Here is a 20,002-nt window from a genome sequence, read left to right as displayed (position 1 = left end):
GCATTTTGCAGTCACAACCATTTACAACGTGATATCGATGAAAATGACATTTACGCTAAATCTATCTTGTCGATAGCTATTTGTCCTGATTCTGCACTTACATTACGGTTTTTCAGGGGTTTTCAGTGTTTACAATGAGCATTACCGAAATACAATTTTGTTGGGATGATTGCAAATGATAAGTGTAGTGTGGCTGTGTTCTATGTGCAATCTTATAACAGTAATCCTCTAGTGTGATAATTGTTCAGTAAGATGTTAAGCAGATTTTCCGATGTCCTGCAATCAGCAGCAGACGTCGTAAGTAATAAAATAAGTCGGCTTGAAAATGAAATTGAAAGCCATAGTAGTTTATGTTTGGGATTCCAAGACAAATACCTTACCGCTTTATTTACTATATTAAAGCCATAATTTGCATAATAAGTGGGTTTAATTAGTCTCAGTGCATAGTTTTTTCTGAACTATTTACGTTAATATTATTATCTGTTTTAAAACCTGTACTACGTATTTTTTAATCTAGTTGGCGCCTCCAGCCACCCGCTTGGAGGACTTTGAATATCACTGGAAGATGATAATAAACTTCTACCAGAACTATGACGACAATAGCAAAGGACACATAGAAGATACCAGAATTCCACATCACTTACACCAAATGTTACAGGTTAGTTTCTTCCCTCCTAGCTTCACCTTTGTGTCCGACTCTAAATTAGGTTACTTGAAAGTGTAGAAAATTAACAGAAGAACCAAAAGTGCTTGGATTGCCTGGGATTTGAATTTGTTTGAAATTTTGCAGTGCTGGGCTTCAACTGATATCATTTTAGCAATAATGTGATCTTTGTCACTTCACAGAACACTGAGATTTAGAATTTTAAGATAAGTATAGCAGTACATGTACAGAGGATACATACATATAACCTTATGTGGCCCAATGTACTTTATGATGTAGACTCAGTTTAGATGAAATGTCGAACTTCATTTAATCAAAGTAGCATTTCATTTGTTTCGTAAAATTTTCGAATAAATGAAATTCAATCCAATTAAAAATACAACTAGATTCAAATCTTACCTATAATTTTCTATAGTGGGTGGTTTTGTTTTTAATAATATAATAATTCTTCTCATGTAATTTGTGGTTAAACCTTATAAATAAAGTGACCATTCATGTTTGCAAATCTTGATTACAGTTGCATTAAGTATTGGCCAGAATTATAATTGCCATCTTTATACTTGCCACTCAAATTTAAGCCCAATTGGTATAGTTTTAAGATTTAATTTGGCCTATTGATTAATAGTTAACATTCAACCTTGATGTAACCATACACTTAATAAAAAGTTGATTAATATGGAGTGAGTTAATCCAGAGTGCCTTATCACTTGAGCATGGAGGGAGATAAACCAAATTTTTATAACATTAATGACATAATTTAATATTTAATATTATTACTAGTCACAATGTGACACATTAGTTTTACTTTCAATATTTTAATAGAATTCAAATTGGTGCTTTTTGTACAGGGTGCCCAGGGTCAGATTTCTGATTTTAATATTAGATAAAAATGAACTGAAACATAAACCAAAACTATTTATTTTTATTAAATGACTGCGGATTTCCTTTTTTGAAAACCATATTTTAATATCTTGAAATAAAATAAGAAAGCGGCCAAGAGCGAGTCGGACTCGCCCATGAAGGGTTCCATACCATTTATGACGTATTAAAAAAACTAATTACTAGATCTGGTTCAAACCAATTTTCGGTGGAAGTTTGCATGGTAATGTATATCATATATTTTTTTTAGATTTTTCATTCTGTTATTTTAGAAGTTACAGGGGGGGGGGGACACACACTTTTTTTCACTTTGGAAGTGTCTCTCGCGCAAACTATTCAGTTTAGAAAAAAATGATATTAGAAACCTAAATATCATTTTTGAAGACCTATCCGTAGATACCCCACACATATGGGTTTGATGAAAAAAGATTTTTTGAGTTTCAGTTCTAAGTATGGGGAACCCCCAAAATTTATTGTTTTTTTTCTATTTTTGTGTAAACATCTTAATGCGGTTCATAGAATACATCTACATACCAAGTTTGAACAGTATAGCTCTTATAGTTTCGGAAAAAAGTGGCTGTGACATAATCGGACAGACAGACGGACATGACGAATCTATAAGGGTTCCGTTTTTTGCCATTTGGCTACGGAACCCTAAAAAGTTACTAATTTGAATAAATAGTAGTAAGTTTGTTTTGATGTCAAATAAAATGAAACAAATCCAGCTTTGTTCAATTTTAAGTAATTGAGGAAGGGTAAGGATAATGTAAATATTATTACAGTTATCATTGAAACTGATTCATCTTGACCTATTCCAACGATATTTTATATTTATTAATTCTTAACTTTACTTAAATTTACTTTTTCCTGTTTTTGATTTTGATTATGATTACATTGCATGTTGAATTTATTTTTTGTTATTCTTTTTTGACATTTGTTTATATTTAATATAATTAGGCCTGTCCACACTGAGCGAGCATACGCGCGAGGCAATTTCCTCGCGCATAGGCACGTCTGCAGTCTACACTGGCCGTTTTGTGCGTGAGGAAATTGCCTCGCCTGTATGCTCGCTCTGTGTGGACCCGCCTATTGACGCACATCTATATAGACTGATATAATGTTTAATATTTAACTACACGTAGAATTAAGCTTAGAATTAAATTAAGAATGTAAATAATTTTACATGCCATTATGTGGCGGAGTGTATCTGGAACTGTGGAATCTGCATTTTTGCAAATAAATGTTTTTTTTATTTTTTACTCTACTTACACAGTAAAACTGAACTTAATTTGATCATGTATACCTATTGTTTATCCTTGACTTTTTGAACACACTATTTGACTATAAAACTATTTAATGTTTTGATGGCATCTTTGTCTATGATTATTAACAATTTCGTTGATTACTTATAATTGAACCAAGACAGTTACTTGACTAAGACTCGTTTTTTTTTAAATAAGAATCTTCATTTCAGTTAATAGTAGATGAAGAAAAAGAGCAGCAAGGTGGTACCGTCGGCCCTTGTTTAGAGGCGATAGTTCAGCGCTCCATCTCACTACTGGACGCCCTGGCGGCGTTGGCGGCGTCGGACCGACCACCGGGCGCTCGGGCACTGGCGTTGGGAGCTGCGTCAGCGTTGCTGCGCCGAACGCGACAGCCCTGCGTTAACAGCGTTCATGTCTACAGGCCTTTACAAGTAAGTCTATAACTATCACTATTGGACGCCATGGCGGCGTTGGCGGCATCGCACCGGGCGCTGGGTCCTCGGGCACTGAGATTGGGGACAGCGTCAGCACAGTTGCGCCGCATACGACAGCCCTGCGTTAATAGTGCTCATGTCTGCCGGCCTTTACAGGTAAGTCTAGAACTATCACTATTGGACGCCCTGGCGGTGTTGGCGGCGTCAGACCGACCGCTGGGCGCTCGGGTATTGGCGCTGGGAGCTGCGTCAGCGTTGTTATCACTATTGGACGCTTCGGGGGCATTGGCAGTGTCCGACCGGCCGTCGGGCGCTCGGGCACTGGCGTCAAGGGCAGCGTCGGCACTGTTGCGCTGGGCACGACATCGCGGCGTTAATAGCGGTTATGTCTACCGACCTTTGTAGGTGAGTCACTTAAGGCTGCCACATTTCGTATGCAGAGAGTGCATATTTTTTTTTAATTATCGTCTTCAGTTTGTAAAATAGTCTACAACAGAAATAGATAAGATATCTAACTCGGCAGCTTGGCACAAATTTCTTAGCAACAGCTCCCAGCCCGCGTAACCAACGTGCATATCGTTCACGCTCCGTGGCAAACGAAACGCAACTGTCACAGTCGCACTAATATGGGAGAGTGATAGAGAGAGATTACTACGCTACGCTACGGAGCGTGAACGATTGTAACGTTGGCTACGCGGCCTGATACGCTTTTATATCATTTGCCTCATAGTTCGTTCACCGTTTTCTTCTAATTAAAAAAACACTTATAGTACGTGTCATCCACGATGACGCGCAGATTTTTAAAATCTAACCTGTAATAACATGACATTACGAGTCAAGGCAGGTGAATGACACGATGTATATAATGTTGCAGCCTATTGACCATATATGCACAAAAGTTATCTTATACCCTAAAGGACTTGACAACAAATTGGTCTTAAATATTTATGGCGTTATTCATATTACAGATGTAGTGCATAATTATTTTCCATCGTATTTTCACGGAAACTTACGAACGTGTTTTGCTATTTTAGTCAAGTCTCGGTACAAAAAGTACTGACATTGAATGAACTAGCATGACAAAACGAACGTTTCTGAGAAAATACAATGGAAAACAATTATGCACTACATCTGTATTCATAATCGTCTGTCATTTCGAACAAACCTTTGATAATCGTTTGTCTCTATCAGTTATTTTGACATTTCTGTTTGTTAGAAAGAGATTAAATTTAACAGAGGTTTGTAAAAAGTTGCCAAAAGTTGTATGAATAAGGGGGTTACTGATTAACAAAATATAAGGCCACGACTGGTTGCACGCATGGCGCGGCGAGCGGCAAATCAAGGCCAGACATACATTGCGCTCGGTCAAATGTTATGAACGGTCCTGGCCGCGTAGCCAACATGAAAATCGCTTACGCTCCGTAGCGATCGAAACGCAACTGTCACTGTCGCACTTATATGGAAGAGTGATAGACACAAAGCGTTTCGTTGTCGTAGCGATAGCGTCATCTTGGCTAAGCCGGCTGATTTGACGCTCGCCGCTCCGCCGGTCGCGTGCGTCCAGTCCGCGGCCTTACGACACACATTTGTTTTAGCGTATGCTCATACAATGCAACGAAAGCCCCGCTTCCCCAACCGAAAAGGAAGAGGTCGAATTACTCCTAACGCTCTGCGGCCTAGTACGTAAAGAGCCCGGCTTAGCTAACATCTTCACAACCCCATTCGTCGAAGACAAATCCAGCTTACTCAGTACACCAGAGGACATACAGAAGTTGATACCAATTAAAAGTAAAGTTCAAACGCCAAAGAAGAATCCTTTATTCGAAGTGGAATTACCGCCGAATCCTTTAAGAAACGTCTCTATAATAAGAACGACGGGGGACTGTAATAGCAGTTGTTCGGCGGACGACAACGCGTCGTGCAAGAGCCATAAGACCGTGTATGACGACAATGACAAGTTTCTACTGATCGATCTGTTGCTGTCGTATTTGAATAGTGCTGTAAGTATACATTTGAATGAAAACACCCTTTACTTACATATACGCAAAGGTTTTATTTTTACAAGCTTTATTCGATAGACACAGCGCATGCGATCACGGAATGTAGGGAAAATGATAATGCGTTTGACGCTGCGTTTGTCGCATTTATATAACCGCGCGCTTTAACTATGTATGATAGTGTGGGTCAAACCTTGGAAGCTAAATTTGACCCACTTCCCGATTTGCGATTGAGCTGAAAATTTGCATACATGTGTAAGTCGGGTGACAATCTTATACCTTTAAACGAGCAATTCTTGTATATATATATGTATATATATTTCTGTGATCTCGGAAACGGCTCTAACGATTTCGCTGAAATTTGGTATATGGGGGTTTTTGGGGGTATACAATCTATCTAGATTAGTCTTATGTTTGGGAAAACGCGTGTTTTCGAGTTTTCATGCGTTTTTCTTTCGACGCAGAATATGGTCGCTAATTTCGTGTTGCCGGCCACTGTCCGTCTGGTCCAGCGGGTTAAGACGCGGACTGCTAAACGAGTGTTACGGGTTCGAAACTCGCCCGGTGACTAACTTTTGTTTTTTTTATATGTTCAAGTTTATATATAATTTTTTAATTTTTATTGTTTTAGACAAGTTTAATTTAGTAAAAAAATGTAGTTAAGATTATCACCTATAGACCACCATATTACAATAAATAGTTATAACCGAGCAAAGCTCGGTCGCCCAGGTACTGCATTATTATGGTACCATCGAGCTGATCTGATGGAAACAGGAGGTGGCCATAGGAACCCTGTGCTGAAACGCAACCTTATTGTGATTGGGGTTTTTAGAATTGTCTCGATGAGTACTAAATTAAAGTTCCTGGTTGCCTGTGGTAAGAAAAGTATAGTCAGCGATAAAAACATGTACCAAAAAAGAAATTTTTGGCAAACACTTTTTCTCAAAATTGCAAGTACTCCAAAGCCGTCTAAACTAAAGCATTAATTAAGAGATGATTTAAATCGAGTACTAGTCAGATGTTAATGTGACACAAACGGAATTTTCTTTGTTGATTGATTATTATCCACACACAACAATTTTAATATTTACAAAACATTCTACAAAGAAATCTCCCAGCGATACTTTACAGCCTAAACTATAGGTACCTACATTATTATTTTAGATAGCATGTTCGGGATCCCAAAGTGACATTGAAATAAGTTTTTGGCAAAAAAACGTTTTTGGTACAAGCTTTTATCGCTGACTGTACTTTTCTTTCCACGGGTAACTGGTACTCACCCCCTGTCTCCATAATCAGATCAGCTCGTTGGTACTATAATATTGCATTGACACCGGACTTACATATGTATGCAAATTTTCAGCTTCATTGAAAATCGGGAAGTGGGTCAAATTTAACTTACAAACAAAGTTATATAGGTAAATCTGAAGGTTTTTTTAATACTACGTCAGTGGCAAACAAGCATACGGCCCACCTGATAGTAAGCAGTCTCCGTAGCCTACGTTAAATAAAAACTTATAAAAATCACAAATGTTGACAAGTTTTAGTAATTATTTACAAAATTTCGACTTATAATTTTTTTTTCAGGACAACCAAGTAGTCCTAAGAGCGTGTGAAGGCATCATGATAGTGTCGTCCCTCCCTGACGATGATATCGCCAACCTAGTGACGACCTGTAGTCCCGCTTGTGAACTAATTATCGATAAATTGGCCGACAAATATAAGGCCATACCGGCCAATGTTGACCCTAACGACATCGACCACTTGAACATCACGTGGGCGTAAGTGTTTTAATACTCCAGTAAATGATAGTGTCCCTTCGAAATTATATTTCCAATCTAGTGACGAAATGCAGTCCGACTTGTGAACTGATTATTGATAAATTAGCTGACAAGTATAAGGCCATACCGGCCAATGTTGACCCTAACGACATCGACCACTTGAACATCACGTGGGCGTAAGTATTTTAATGCTCCAGTAAATGATAGTGTCCCTTCGAAATTATATTACCAACCTAGTGACGAAATGCAGTCCGACTTGTGACCTGATTATGGATAAATTAGCTGACAAGTATAAGGCCATACCGGCCAATGCTGGCCCTAATGTCGGGAAAAGTTTTGGTAGTTAATATTTATAGTATTCCAGGTGAAGAAGTAAAAATGCTACTGAACAATTCTTGCCTTAATTTGCCAACGATTTCCACGAACTAACAATCCCTAACATTAGCTTTACTTTACAAAGAAAATGGGTGAATCAACTTTTTTTGTTTTGTTATCCTGTCCCGTTGTCCAAGGGACAACAGTGGCACAGTTTGTTTGAAGTTGTATGCCGTTCTATTAACATGCTCAGTAGGGGGCCCATCGTGGACATTGGTTATAACGACCATAAAAACGCAAGTTTAATACATTTAAGTACCATAAAATCAGTATTTCAATGAACTTTTGTCCCCTGGAAAACTAATCGTAACCATGGCAACGAGTGACTCTAAAAAGTTGATTCTCCCAAATATCAATGAATACATGCGGATATCAATCTTATCTAAAGTGCAGTTTATATAAACTTTTGCTATGTGTATGCTGTGCTAGGTTTCCTTAATGTTATGTGGGACAAAGGCACAGAAAGTACTCGTTTGATGCTTAGTTTTCAAACTTATATCACACTAACGACCCGGCACGTCTTTGCACGGGTAGTTCACACAATTTACACAAAACCTTAACAAATTATACACGTAAACCTTCCTTAAGAATCACTATTGATGGGTGAAAACCGCATGAATAGTCGTTCAATAGTTTTTGAGTTTATCCCGAAAATACAGATAGATGCGGCGGGACTGTTTTATAAAATATATTGATAACTTTTGCAGGTATGTAGCACAGGACTTCGGTGACAAGGATTACAACAAATTCCACGGCTACAGAGAACTTACGAGCTTCTTCTCCTGGCTCGACTACTGTGATACTCTAATGAAGGTAAATAATTAATATTCGTCCCAAATTTCACGTTTTACTTCACCGTCGATTATTGGAGTTACAGTATAATAGCGTACCTAAGTTAGTTTTGAATGCGTTAGGCTTCGATGCGAGTCTGTGTGTGTTATTCTTAATTACTTCAGATCATCTAATTAACTTAATTTTAATGATTGAGCCATCTGTCGATTCGTTAGAACTTGTATATGATGCAAAATAAACTTTTGTTAAAAAAACTCATACTTATCCTCTTGCCTCGAGGAAAATAAACTGTTTTACTAACCCAACATGACCTTACTTGTTTTGTCGTCGAATAACACGAAGAATTGACAACAGCAACAACAACTCAACTGTTACGATATTTTTAGGAATGCCACCCCACGATATCAGCGCACCTCTCCCGAACGTTCCGACAGAACTTTCTAGAAGGGGCCGCGGAAGCGGGGCTCTCTGACGCACTTCGAGCTCTACGGGTCACCGCCGTGCTCAGCAAGTGCCTTAAGCTGGTCGACTCCACGGACCTCGCCCTAGGTATCTTATCTTATCTTTCTAGAAGGAGGTGGGACTCTCAGACGCCCTCAGAGCCCTGCGGGTCACCGCCGTGCTCAGCAAGTGCCTCAAGCTGGTCGATCCCATGGATCTTGCGCTGGGTACCTTATCTTAACATTCTAGAAGGAGGTGGGACTCTCAGACGCCCTCAAAGTCCTACGGGTCAGCGCCGTGCTCAGCAAGTGCCTCAAGTTGGTCGATTCCACGGACCATGCGCTAGGTACCTTATCTTATCTTTCTAGAAGGAGGTGGGACTCTCAGACGCCCTTAGAGCCCTACGGGTCACCGCCGTGCTCAGCAAGTGCCTCAAGCTGGTCGACTCTACATACCTCGCGTTAGGTACCTTATCTTTAATACTTTATTCAAGGGTTTTTTTATTATTATCCTTTTTGGTGTAGAGGGTTTAAAAAAATATATTTACCAGTTACTGCTGTGTTATTACAATATTTACTATTCATAATACCTTATCTTTGTCCACAGAGTTCTCCAACTGGCTAGTGGGCGACGGTGAGCTCTCAGAATGGCCGCTCCTGCACACGCTCATTACGAACTGTCTCACCGACAACCACGACCTCACGTTGGAGACACTGAGGTTCTTTGAGGTAAGTCCAACTGTTTAGGCAATGCTTGTCAATTTAGGTATAAAAAATCGAAAGACCTGAATCATTTTTTTTTCGAGAGACTTAATTTGTGCCGTGACTGAATATTATTTAAAATATGTTATAAATATTTTCAAGGAATACAAAATTATTTATTGGAGCATTCTGTTTGTAAGGCAAATAATACCATGTAGAAAATGCAGCAATGTATTTCGTTTTTTTTTCTTCGAATTTGTACCGAGAAAAATTGAGAAATGCTAATACAACTTTCGACAGTCGTACAGTAGGTTAATTGTGAGGAATAAATAATTATTCAGTTAATCTCTTCCGCAGACAATTGTAGAGAAAGGCACCGAGCACAGCATCCACAGACTAGTGTTGTCCCGCGTGTGCTCTCGCGGCTACGTGGCGCCACCCCCTCCCGACGACGACGAGCGAGACAGACTCAACGACGTGTCGCTGTGGCGGGAGCGAGAGAGGAACAGGTATCTTCATATAATAAACTTACGAAAATATAAATCAACCATCTAGATTATAATTAGGACTCAAAAGTCATTAATAGAACATTTCAATCATTTACTGAACTGTCCGAAGCATTCGATTAAGTAGAACACGGAATGAATACTTACTTCCAAACAAGAGCCATCGTTTATTGTATTAAAGTGTTGAATCTTTTTACTCCTGTCTCTACTAAGCCAAATAGGCCAAAAATAATCTAAATAAATTTAAGATCATACTTATAAAAGTAACGAGTACCTCAGGGTTCCTTTTTGGGGCCCATGTTCTTTGGTATATTTATAAAGGTTTCTTTAAATGCCGTCGTCCAGGGAAGCGATGAAGCAGCTGCAGCACGAGGACCACGTGAACGAGCAGATCAGCGACATCCTGCAGCACGAGGGGCTGCAGCCCGAGCCCCAGGACTCCGAGAACATACACAGGGTTATCAATAGGTGCGTACTTAAATGCATTCGCTAGGCTAACTAGGCTTATCGGTGGAGGAATTTAGCATCAGGTAACTCTGTTAAAAAAGCTCTAACTTTGCGCGGTCATGATCCAACTCAGTATTCAGACGAAACGGGACTTTCTCTCTCGGCTACCAATCACACTCTAAACGTCAAATTAAATTAATGTAGGTTTTTACAGCTCAGGATCAAAATTCTCCTAACTAAGCAGCGAAAACAAATATTTCGCAGCATTCAAAAAACTAAAGCTACGTAAATAGACGTCACATGGCCGTGAATACATAAAATAAAATGCTCCGAGTCCAAATCTCTAAAATGAATCTTCACCTTTGATCTATTACACGTACCATATTAATTGTGTCTGAAAAAAATGTTCCAATCCCTGATATTGCAGTTCCATAACACGAATAAGAAAGAGTACCTGCGGCAGCTAGTATTTAAATGTCTTAGCAATTTTTTGTAAAAAGAGCACGTCACATTTTTCCAATATACACGTAATAGTTAACGTAAGGTATAGGATATAGGTAAAGTCAAGGTATCCTGATAAACATCGTCACTGTCCAGCGCGGGGATCTCTAAACTGCGGCTCGCGTGCCAAATCCGACGAGTAACGCATGCGAGTCAGGCCACAAAAACAAGTTTGGATTCGGAATTTGTCTAAGTAAAAATAATTAATAAATATTATAGGACATTATTACACAAATTGACTAAGCCTCACGGTAAGCTCAATGAGGCTTGTGTTGCGGGTATATAGACAACTATATATATAATATATACATATTTATAAATACTTAAATACATAGAAAACATCCATGACTCATCACACGAATATATACCCTTACCAGTATTTGAACCCGGGAACATCGGCTTAATAGGCAGGGTCACTACCCACTAGGCCAGACAGGCCGTCAAAGGCTTTATTGTTTTCAAGTTTAGCTAAGGCGACAACCGTTAAACGTCCTCTCATCTGTCATTCCGATACATTGTTATAGTTCATGTCATCCACGATGACGTGCCGATTTGTCAAATTTAACCTTTAATAACGTGACAATTAGAGTCAAGGCCCGCGTCTTCGTGAATGACACGATCTATACCCTTCGATCGGCATTTACCCCCTTATTCATAAACGTGTACTAAAGTTACGATGCCGCTAATAATCGTTTGTCCCTTTCCGACGCATTGGTATGATGGAAAGGGACAAACGATTATTAGCGGCATCGTAACTTTAGTATACGTTTATGAATAAGGGGGTTAATGATTAACGATTGCCAGTTAGCTACGCCACAGATGTAGTGCTTCCGCGCCGCCCTGTACTGATTTAACGCTTGCTTTTTAGGCGGCTCGAGCTGCTCAAAGCGCAGGTAGAGGAGGCGATGGCCAGCGAAAACATTCCCATCCCCAACGCCACGCCTCAACACTCAGAGTTCTAATTATAGATATCTAGTATAAATATACCCATTTATAAAGCTACAAAATACAAATATAAAGGTCAAATCTGGCATTGACAGGACCTTTACGTTTGACATATACCAGTATTATCAAAGAGAATTTGAAATAGAGGTGTATTGTCAAAGAAAATTTTGTAGCCACGTAAATTTACTGCCATCTTTCAACACACGATTAAAACTTTTAGAACGCCATTTGATTTGATCCTTATTCTTTCACTGATATGTGTTCAATTTGTTACATATCAAAAAGTGGCGCCATCTAACCGGGCACAACCTTAAGTTTATGGCGCCATCGCTCGAAACGATGCTGCCATACCTTTGGCCTTTTAACTATTAGATGGCGCCACTTTTAGGTATTTAACAAATTTAACACATATCAGTGAAATAATAAGGATCAAAGTCAAATAGCGTTCTAAAAGTTTTAGTCATATGTCGAAAGATGGCAGTAAATTTACTGTGGCTACAAAATTTTCTTTGACAATCCACATCTATTTCAAATTCTCTTTGGTATTATACTGTGAAATTGTAATTGTAGTTTTATCGTAAAAGTTACTCAAATTTATATGAAGTAAATGTGACTTTTAAAGGTACACATTTATATTTTTATTTAATATACATACATAGTTATTGTAAATAGTTTAATTGTACTTTTTTGTATATAAGAAAAGTGTAAATATGGGTTTTTATTTTAGTAATGGGTATTATAGGTTTGTTTTATTTTTAGTAGTAGCCATCGCGTACACGATCCCTAGAGTAGATTTGATTGAGAATTCTGACTAAAACTGCATGTCCTATTTAGATTGTCTGTTTGACAAAATGTGTCAAACAACAAGCAAGCCATAAACAGCCCTCTTTGGTAGGCAGCATATATGTATGTTTTTGAATTACGAATACAAACTAATTGCCTTCTTAATTGCAACCTAGTCGTTGCATGTTATCATTTAATCATCAAATTCGCGCCTTGTTTCAATTATGTACGCACGTTACTTCCAAATTTCAGTATTATTGATATTGTTCTATCGGATTAGGAGTAAGTGCCATTTGCAACGTACAAAACAGTATTATTCTGAGATATTTAACAATAAATTAACTATTTAACCTTTTGAACGCCTACCGTGCGCGGCGCGTCATGAACCTTGTCAGAATGCATGAAGGTCGATATTGGGCTGTAGCCACTAGCGTCCGTAGACGTGTTTGGCGGTCAAAGGATTTAAGATTGTGTACTCGACGGTGAACCGACAGTGTGCCTTTAGTTTTTAATTTAATTGGCTCAATTTTGTCCGACGAATGCCATTATTAACCTATCTACTTAATAAGCGAGTTTATACAAATAATAAATGAAATATTTTAGTTTTAAAATATATACCATATACACGGTTTATTTTATGGGGAACAGATCTGTGATTCTGATTTAATTATTTTAATGAAAAACAAATTTCTGAATAATTATATATTTTGGTATTTTTTCTACAAATAATTATGTATAATTCGGCTTGACGCCCTCACCCTACGCTACGCTTCAACTAATTTGGTACCTACTTCCAACATATTAAATGAATATTATTTTCAAATAAATCAACGTAATAACTTTAGGGTCTGTTTCACAATGTCCAAATAAAGTCCTGAATAAGCTACTTGCCACTTATCTGACGAATACAGCCATCGTTGGCGTTTCACAATCTTCAAATAAGCTTAACCGGTAGATAAGGTACGCGGTGCTAAGTTTTATCTGGCAGTTAATTTATTTGTTAATTAGCTATCCGATACGTTACCCAGACTTTGTGAAACAGACCCTAAATCGAACAGTATTCGTTGTAAATAATTATAAACGAATTGTAGAAACTGTCGGCATCAAAAATATATCGATATTAACATCAAAGAGTTAGAAGATGTAAAGTCTAAAATGAAATCGTGTCTTGAATTTGACAGTTGAAGTAGTAGTGAGTGGCGGCGTACATTATGCGATTGCCAAAATTTTGACATTTGAGAATACAGTTACCATAAAAAAATGGCGCCGCATGTAGCTGAGCACTCGGGGAGATGATTTTATCTTAGAATTTACGATTTCAGTCAATAGCTCTTTGGTAACATTTAACTAACTTTTCTAACAATACTATCAATTTATTACCTCAAGAGGCGCTTATTCAGTAATTCACAAGATAACGTATTAGTGGTGGGAACCTGCTACACGATTTTTTTTAATCCTTCGATTAATCGATTTTCGTTTTTTTTTTTTTATTAGAAAACTATCGATTGATCTAATCGAAATCATTATCACTAGAATGCAATAGGCAGATTATCACTTTTGCATATCATGAAGCTTCGATACATTTGATGCCGATATACACCAAAAGGGTGACACATTCAAAATCTCCCTGACGATCTGTGATTACATTAAGGCCATTTAGTTTGATTAAAGAAGTTGTTCCTGAGCGGTTGTTTTATTTCGTTTCTTGCAGCTTCCTGCTGCTGCTGCCGCGCGCCATCTTGTCGGATCCGGTGGGCGCCGACTATGAGCATTACATACACGATGCGCATAGGCATTATCAGGTAAATACGGAGAAACAGATACGAAAACAATCATTTTTAATAATCCAATGACAAAAAAATGTTTACATATAAAAAAATGTTCCGGAAATAATTAATTCACGATGCAGAGTGAAGCGTGCAATACCTTAAATTGTAGGTAGACATTGAACAATGAACATTACCAGGAATATATGTGCTCATTTTATATGAAATAAATGTACGAGGTATTCTGACGTATCCCATAATGGAATCAGAACCCTGTATTCCTCGACCACTTGATGGCCTACATGCGACTTTGTATAAAATTGCTTTAACATTGTTTTACACTAAATAAATAAATAAATAAAAATGTTTATTGAGTTAGCACAAACAAACGTAATTTTGACTGGGCTGGGGCCTCTTTTTAATCGTACATGACATTTGTGTCAAGAGACACCGCTCTCCCGTAGGTGGTAACAAAAATTTTACATATAGGTACAATAGCTGTGGCTTAAGACTTAAAACGATTTTTTTTTAAATGACTTACAAAATAGAAAGAAATTTAGTAGGGAAATAAAACAATTTTTAACAAAAATCTGTTCTTAATAGAGAAAGCGTAGATGTATAATTTTGAAGGTACAATTTGGTGGACTACATTTTTTATAAAGTTTTAATAATCAAGGGAATAAGCGTGCGTGCGTGCGTGCGTGCGCGTGCGTGCGTGTGTGTGTGTGTGTGTGCGAAAATGAATCTGAAGACCAATGCATTACCTGATGGATTAAACCATTTTTTTATCCACACTATCCAAGCAATTTATAATTCTTTGCATTTATGTGACTTGTCCAATACAAAGATACGTGGTTTACATTATGATATAGTAAGTAATATCAAGGAGAATTGATCGTAATAGAGAGGTAGTCTAAGAAAAACACGTGCCCCTTGTTTTGACATCCAATACAGATGGCGCTGTACTGCGTCATATGTTTTGTGGTCACTGAATTGTCAAACGTCAACTTTTGACAATCTGAGTTACCGCAAAATGTGTTGAGCTGTACAACGCCATCTCGTTTACCTGTCAAATTTGAAGCACGAAACTGTCTTAGATTTTCCACATCTTACTCAATCAATGTATCTTTGATAATATACAATACAATCAATAGTAGAGTAGAGAGCATTTATTCGTGACAAAAATAAAACAACAAGTAACAAAACATAGCATATAAGCCGTAGTAGGTATTCGTATTAGTTTCAAGTAAGTAAGTAAATACACTTTCTTGCACCACATAAGAAAAATTCAATAACAGATTTACAACGTCTGAAAAAATCGATACGAAAAAGTGCCCATATATTAAGGTAGTGCATACATATTTTTGGCACTTTTATACGTATCGATATTTTCAGACGTGACTGTACATAAAGGTAGGTTCAAGAATCAAAATTATAACAATCAAATTAACCTTTAGTATGTGTGTAGTAGTCAAAAATCGTGGATTTAAACATCGGTCGTGTCGTATGTAGCAGAAGAATCTCGGAAAAAACGATATAATTGTACTCGTACCACCTAATAATTTAGTCAGGATCTTTATCAAGATATCATACACCGTCGTCCATTATATAAATGAGCCAAAAACCTTTCCAGTACTGGCTGGACGTAACCTCCACGTTCAACTGGCCGACAGACGCCTACGCCGACAACACGGCTTCCTCCACCCACAGCTACGACAGCCGCCCCGAGGCGGACTTACACCTCGACGACGTCTTCCAACACAAGGACGCCTGTCACAAGTGCGAACAAAACGAATGCTTCAGCCAAAGACTCGTACTAAGAAGCCAAGATTTAAACACAAACGAAGATGAAGATTTCGACGAAGGACCATTCTTTAGAATGCTATTTAAACTACTTGCAAACATGCCCAACCAACCCTACCAGCTAAATCTACACCTCACATCAATAATATCTAAGCTAGCTTTACTGCCCCACCCGAATTTACACGAATACTTACTCAATCCGATGTTACATACTTCGAAAAAGACAGTCACTTTGTTTAAAACCCTGCAAGAGTTGGCCAAGCGGCTGACCATGGAGATACCGAGATTGAGGAATTATAAGAAGGTGATTGAGAATACGAGGCTGCATTTGATGAGTGAGGATCCTATATTTGATGAAAGGTAAGAAAACTAATCGTACTATTTTCCACAATGGTAATCGATAATTCGTAAATCTTGTTGCAAAAACATAAAATCCACAGATGGTCATTTAAGGATCTTATTTTAAGGACATACATAGATACTATAGATAATTCACGTCACATTTAAGTGACTGCTTTAATACATCCGTGCAAATTAGCTTTGTGTTTACCTATTCTTTCGATTTATTTTCGAAATAAACAATGCATTTCGTTTATATCGCATGCAACCTTTATATTATAGCGTACGAGTATTTTACAATGAGCTTAGACAGAATTATGTAACTTACTTACGCGGTGTTGCATGTAGTCTGGAAGGGTAAAATGATGAATGAGTATGCGTCTGCAGAGTACACCTCCATGGATTACATGTCTGGGAACCGTGATAGAATTTTTTTTTCCGAAAATTTAAATTAAAACTATATTTATTGTAGACACATTTAATTATCTTCCAGCTGCGACCACAACCAACTGGTGGAAAGTCTAATAGTCCTAGAAGAGTTCTGCAAGGAGCTTGCCGCTATCGCCTTCGTGAAATACCAGCACGCTCACCTCAACAGATAAGACTACGTAAACACCTGAGGGCCTACCGCGAACCACGTTTATTGACGTGTTACCTCTCTGTCGCACTTGTAAATTCGTACGTAAGTGTGACAGGGAGGCAACACGTCGAACGTGGTTCGCGGTAAGCCCTCTGCTCCTATCGTCACGGAACCACGGACCAAAGGGCAAATGTTCGGCGTTTTTTTGTCAATATCCTCAACTAGGGATATCGAAATCGATTATTCGAATATAGATTTCGGAGTCGGAGGGGTTAAAATAATTTAGCTGATAAATGAAACATAAAGTTAAATGTTGTATGACAATCCATTCGATTAATCAAATAATTTATATGAAAAACTATCGATTAAACGAAGGACTGCTAAATCCTTGTATGATTTTACAACTGGAGACGCCTTGTCTGTAATTTTCTGTACAAAACAGTCTGCCGATTTTTGCGTGGGAGGGGCTCGTCAAATGTATGTCAGATAAACAACAGTCCATACAATACGTATGACCATTAGCCGAGGTTCTCGACAGAGGGGTAAGCTCTTAAAGACACCTCTAGTTGTTAAATCGATCAGCAGACAACCGATTGTCAAACCATTGAATTGCATCCCTATTTCCAACAGCGAATGTTGTTTTGAGACACTGCGTCAACTTTTTATGTAACTATAATTAATGCCGATCTTGAGTTTACATGGATCCAAGTTATTGCGCATTGTTTTATAATATTGGTGAGTAGGTATTAAAGACGCTAAAACGCTTTCGTTTACGTTCGAATATTCGCCCTAAAACTGGTAGAGTAAGGATGGCTTTGCTTGTTTTATTCAAATATAAAATATTTACAGTTTATACCTTATGTAACTGTCATTAGAGCTGTGTTCACTATAATTATGGATTGTTTTCTGACTGACAACTGTATGAAAAGTTGTAGGTAATATATTGGATTATACGCGCGTGGTTTAAATACTCTGCAAACTTATTGTTATTCGAATAAAAGTGTTAAAGAGAAGAATGAAAGTCACGTATGTGGCAGACAATAAATTATCTGTCTCTTTCTCTCTTACATATGTCAGTAAGAGATGAATAATATATTGAGAGATACCTAAACAAAAGTGAATTGGACCTACCGACTGCGCCAATTACGTTTGTTGGTTTTTTCTAAGTATGTTTTATGGTATTTATTTTAATAAATAAGTCATTTAGTCTTAATAAAGTTATGCTTTAATTACGCTTATTCATTATTTAATTTCTAACTATGCAATATGTTTTAGTTTTGTTTACTAGTCTTATAGGTAGTTATTTACAATTGTGTACGGTTAGCACTTTAAATGAACATTCGGTGTTTCATTATTGAAACTTACCTACATATATTTAATTTCGTCGCATTTTTACTTGTGTAACATTTTATAGGGAGCGTGCATGAACTGTAGGAGGCAGCACAGGAGCCGTCAGATTTTTGTCGCGAGGCGTAAATGTGATGTTTTTTGTTCCGATGTAGCCCACAAGATGGCAGAACCTACTATGCACAAGAAAACACGTGACGTGTACATGTGCATGTTTATGGTTCCGATTCAGGCCACAAGATGGCAGATCCTCCATACATGACTAGTGCAATTTAAATTATTTCTGTAATTTGCCTAATAAAAATTGAAACGGAACATTTTTATTTATAATAAAACTTTTTGTAGAGCATTGTTATTTACTTATTTAGTTCTTTGGATAATGGAGCACAATCTCTTGATATCCGACAAAAATAATATATTGGACTCGCAAGTAAAGTTTCGATGGTATTTCCCGTACAGTCAAGGTATTAAATATCGATACGTATACACGACCTTATTGCCTATATATTAATCCCTTGTAATAAAAAATATCTGTTGAAATTTGAACATTAACAGATGTCAATAGAGTTGAATATCATATCAGCCATATATAACTTCGTATGCGGTAAGGGGTTAAAGTAGTGTATACATATTTTTGGCATTTTGTCCGTATCGATATTTAATACCTTGACTGTACAAACAGCAATACTCAACTGTCCATCGGTCGACCTTATGCCTTTTGTAATAAGGTCCACCGATGGACAGTTAACAGTGTGGACGATGGTACAAAATAAATCTTATCAACAAGCATTTATTCGAACTTAATGGATAAAACAAATTTTGAGAAATACATAAATAAAAAATAAAAAACATTAAATCAAGTAATTTAAATGATAACTTTTCTATATTATTCTGTTCATTTAAATAGAAATGTATAAAAAGTTAATCGCAAATTATGTACCTACTTATCTTGTCAGAATGTATTCTTTAGTCTTACTTATTTATTACATTCCCTATTTACTATTACATTATAGGGTAAACTACCTTCATCCTCATTTTAAGACATTAATGGGAAATCAAATGTGTCCCGCCGAGTTTCTGGACGGTCCCGGCTTGGGATACCCTCCTCCAATTTAAATCTCGGGCAGAGGTTAGCCGGTGTAGCTTTATTTGACGTTCATAAGCGCATTGGAATTTGCCTACTTGAAAAGTTACCTTCATCGTTACTTTTATCATACCAAGTAGGTAAAAACAGGTCATCAGTGTCTGTAATGTTAGATTCAAACACAAAGATAGTTCACTCTATAAAATAAGTTACGTGATATTTCGATGCACAACATTGTTACCCGTTTCGCCTGTTGAATAAAACTTATTGAAAATTATTATTGAAGTTTTATTCTCATTCACCTTCTTTACGAATTGAAATGGGCTGTTATTCGGGGGCGGGGCGTTAACTCTATGGCTGCTGCTCGATGCAACGATAGCGCAACTGCGCAGCGACGCCATTTTCAATGGCGCTGACTAGACGCCGACGCTCAAAAGACGCTAGTGTAGGGTACTAGCGCCTCCTGAGCGCTGGCGTCTAGTCAACTCTATGGCTACTGCTCGACGCAAGTTAGCGCCACTGCGCAGCGACGCCATTTGAATAGCGCTGACTGGACTCCGGCGCTGAAAATA

General features: G+C 37.7%; 1 protein-coding gene across 2 annotated transcripts; it reads left to right on the top strand.

Annotated features, from left to right (window-relative positions):
• Positions 1-58: 58 nt before the first annotated feature.
• On the top strand, positions 59-19,707 carry LOC133531766 (FHF complex subunit HOOK interacting protein 2A-like). 2 transcript variants are annotated; one of them, XM_061870157.1, is made up of 13 exons: positions 61-297; positions 518-658; positions 3,018-3,239; positions 4,838-5,242; positions 6,827-7,020; positions 8,103-8,208; positions 8,574-8,736; positions 9,235-9,356; positions 9,687-9,838; positions 10,181-10,303; positions 14,223-14,313; positions 15,911-16,440; positions 16,913-19,707. In XM_061870157.1, the coding sequence occupies exons 1-13, from the start codon at positions 253-255 to the stop codon at positions 17,019-17,021; spliced, it is 2,403 nt and encodes an 800-aa protein (XP_061726141.1). In that variant the 5' UTR covers positions 61-252; the 3' UTR covers positions 17,022-19,707. The 2 variants fall into 2 exon arrangements, with proteins under 2 accessions (XP_061726149.1, XP_061726141.1); XM_061870165.1 differs by lacking the exons at positions 14,223-14,313; positions 15,911-16,440; positions 16,913-19,707 and adding an exon at positions 11,652-14,195 and having other exon boundaries at positions 59-297.
• The last annotated feature ends 295 nt before the right edge of the window (positions 19,708-20,002 follow it).

The sequence above is a fragment of the Cydia pomonella genome, chromosome 2 (assembly GCF_033807575.1).
Source record: "Cydia pomonella isolate Wapato2018A chromosome 2, ilCydPomo1, whole genome shotgun sequence".
Lineage (NCBI taxonomy): Eukaryota > Metazoa > Arthropoda > Insecta > Lepidoptera > Tortricidae > Cydia > Cydia pomonella.
This window is presented reverse-complemented; position numbering and strand designations above follow the sequence as displayed.

Coding starts and splice junctions, on each gene's coding strand:
- LOC133531766 (XM_061870157.1), top strand. CDS start 253: ATGTTAAGCAGATTTTCCGATGTCCTGCAATCAGCAGCAGACGTC. Junction 8,737..9,234: donor CTCCACGGACCTCGCCCTAG/GTATCTTATCTT, acceptor CTTTGTCCACAG/AGTTCTCCAACTGGCTAGTG. Junction 10,304..14,222: donor ATACACAGGGTTATCAATAG/GTGCGTACTTAA, acceptor CGTTTCTTGCAG/CTTCCTGCTGCTGCTGCCGC.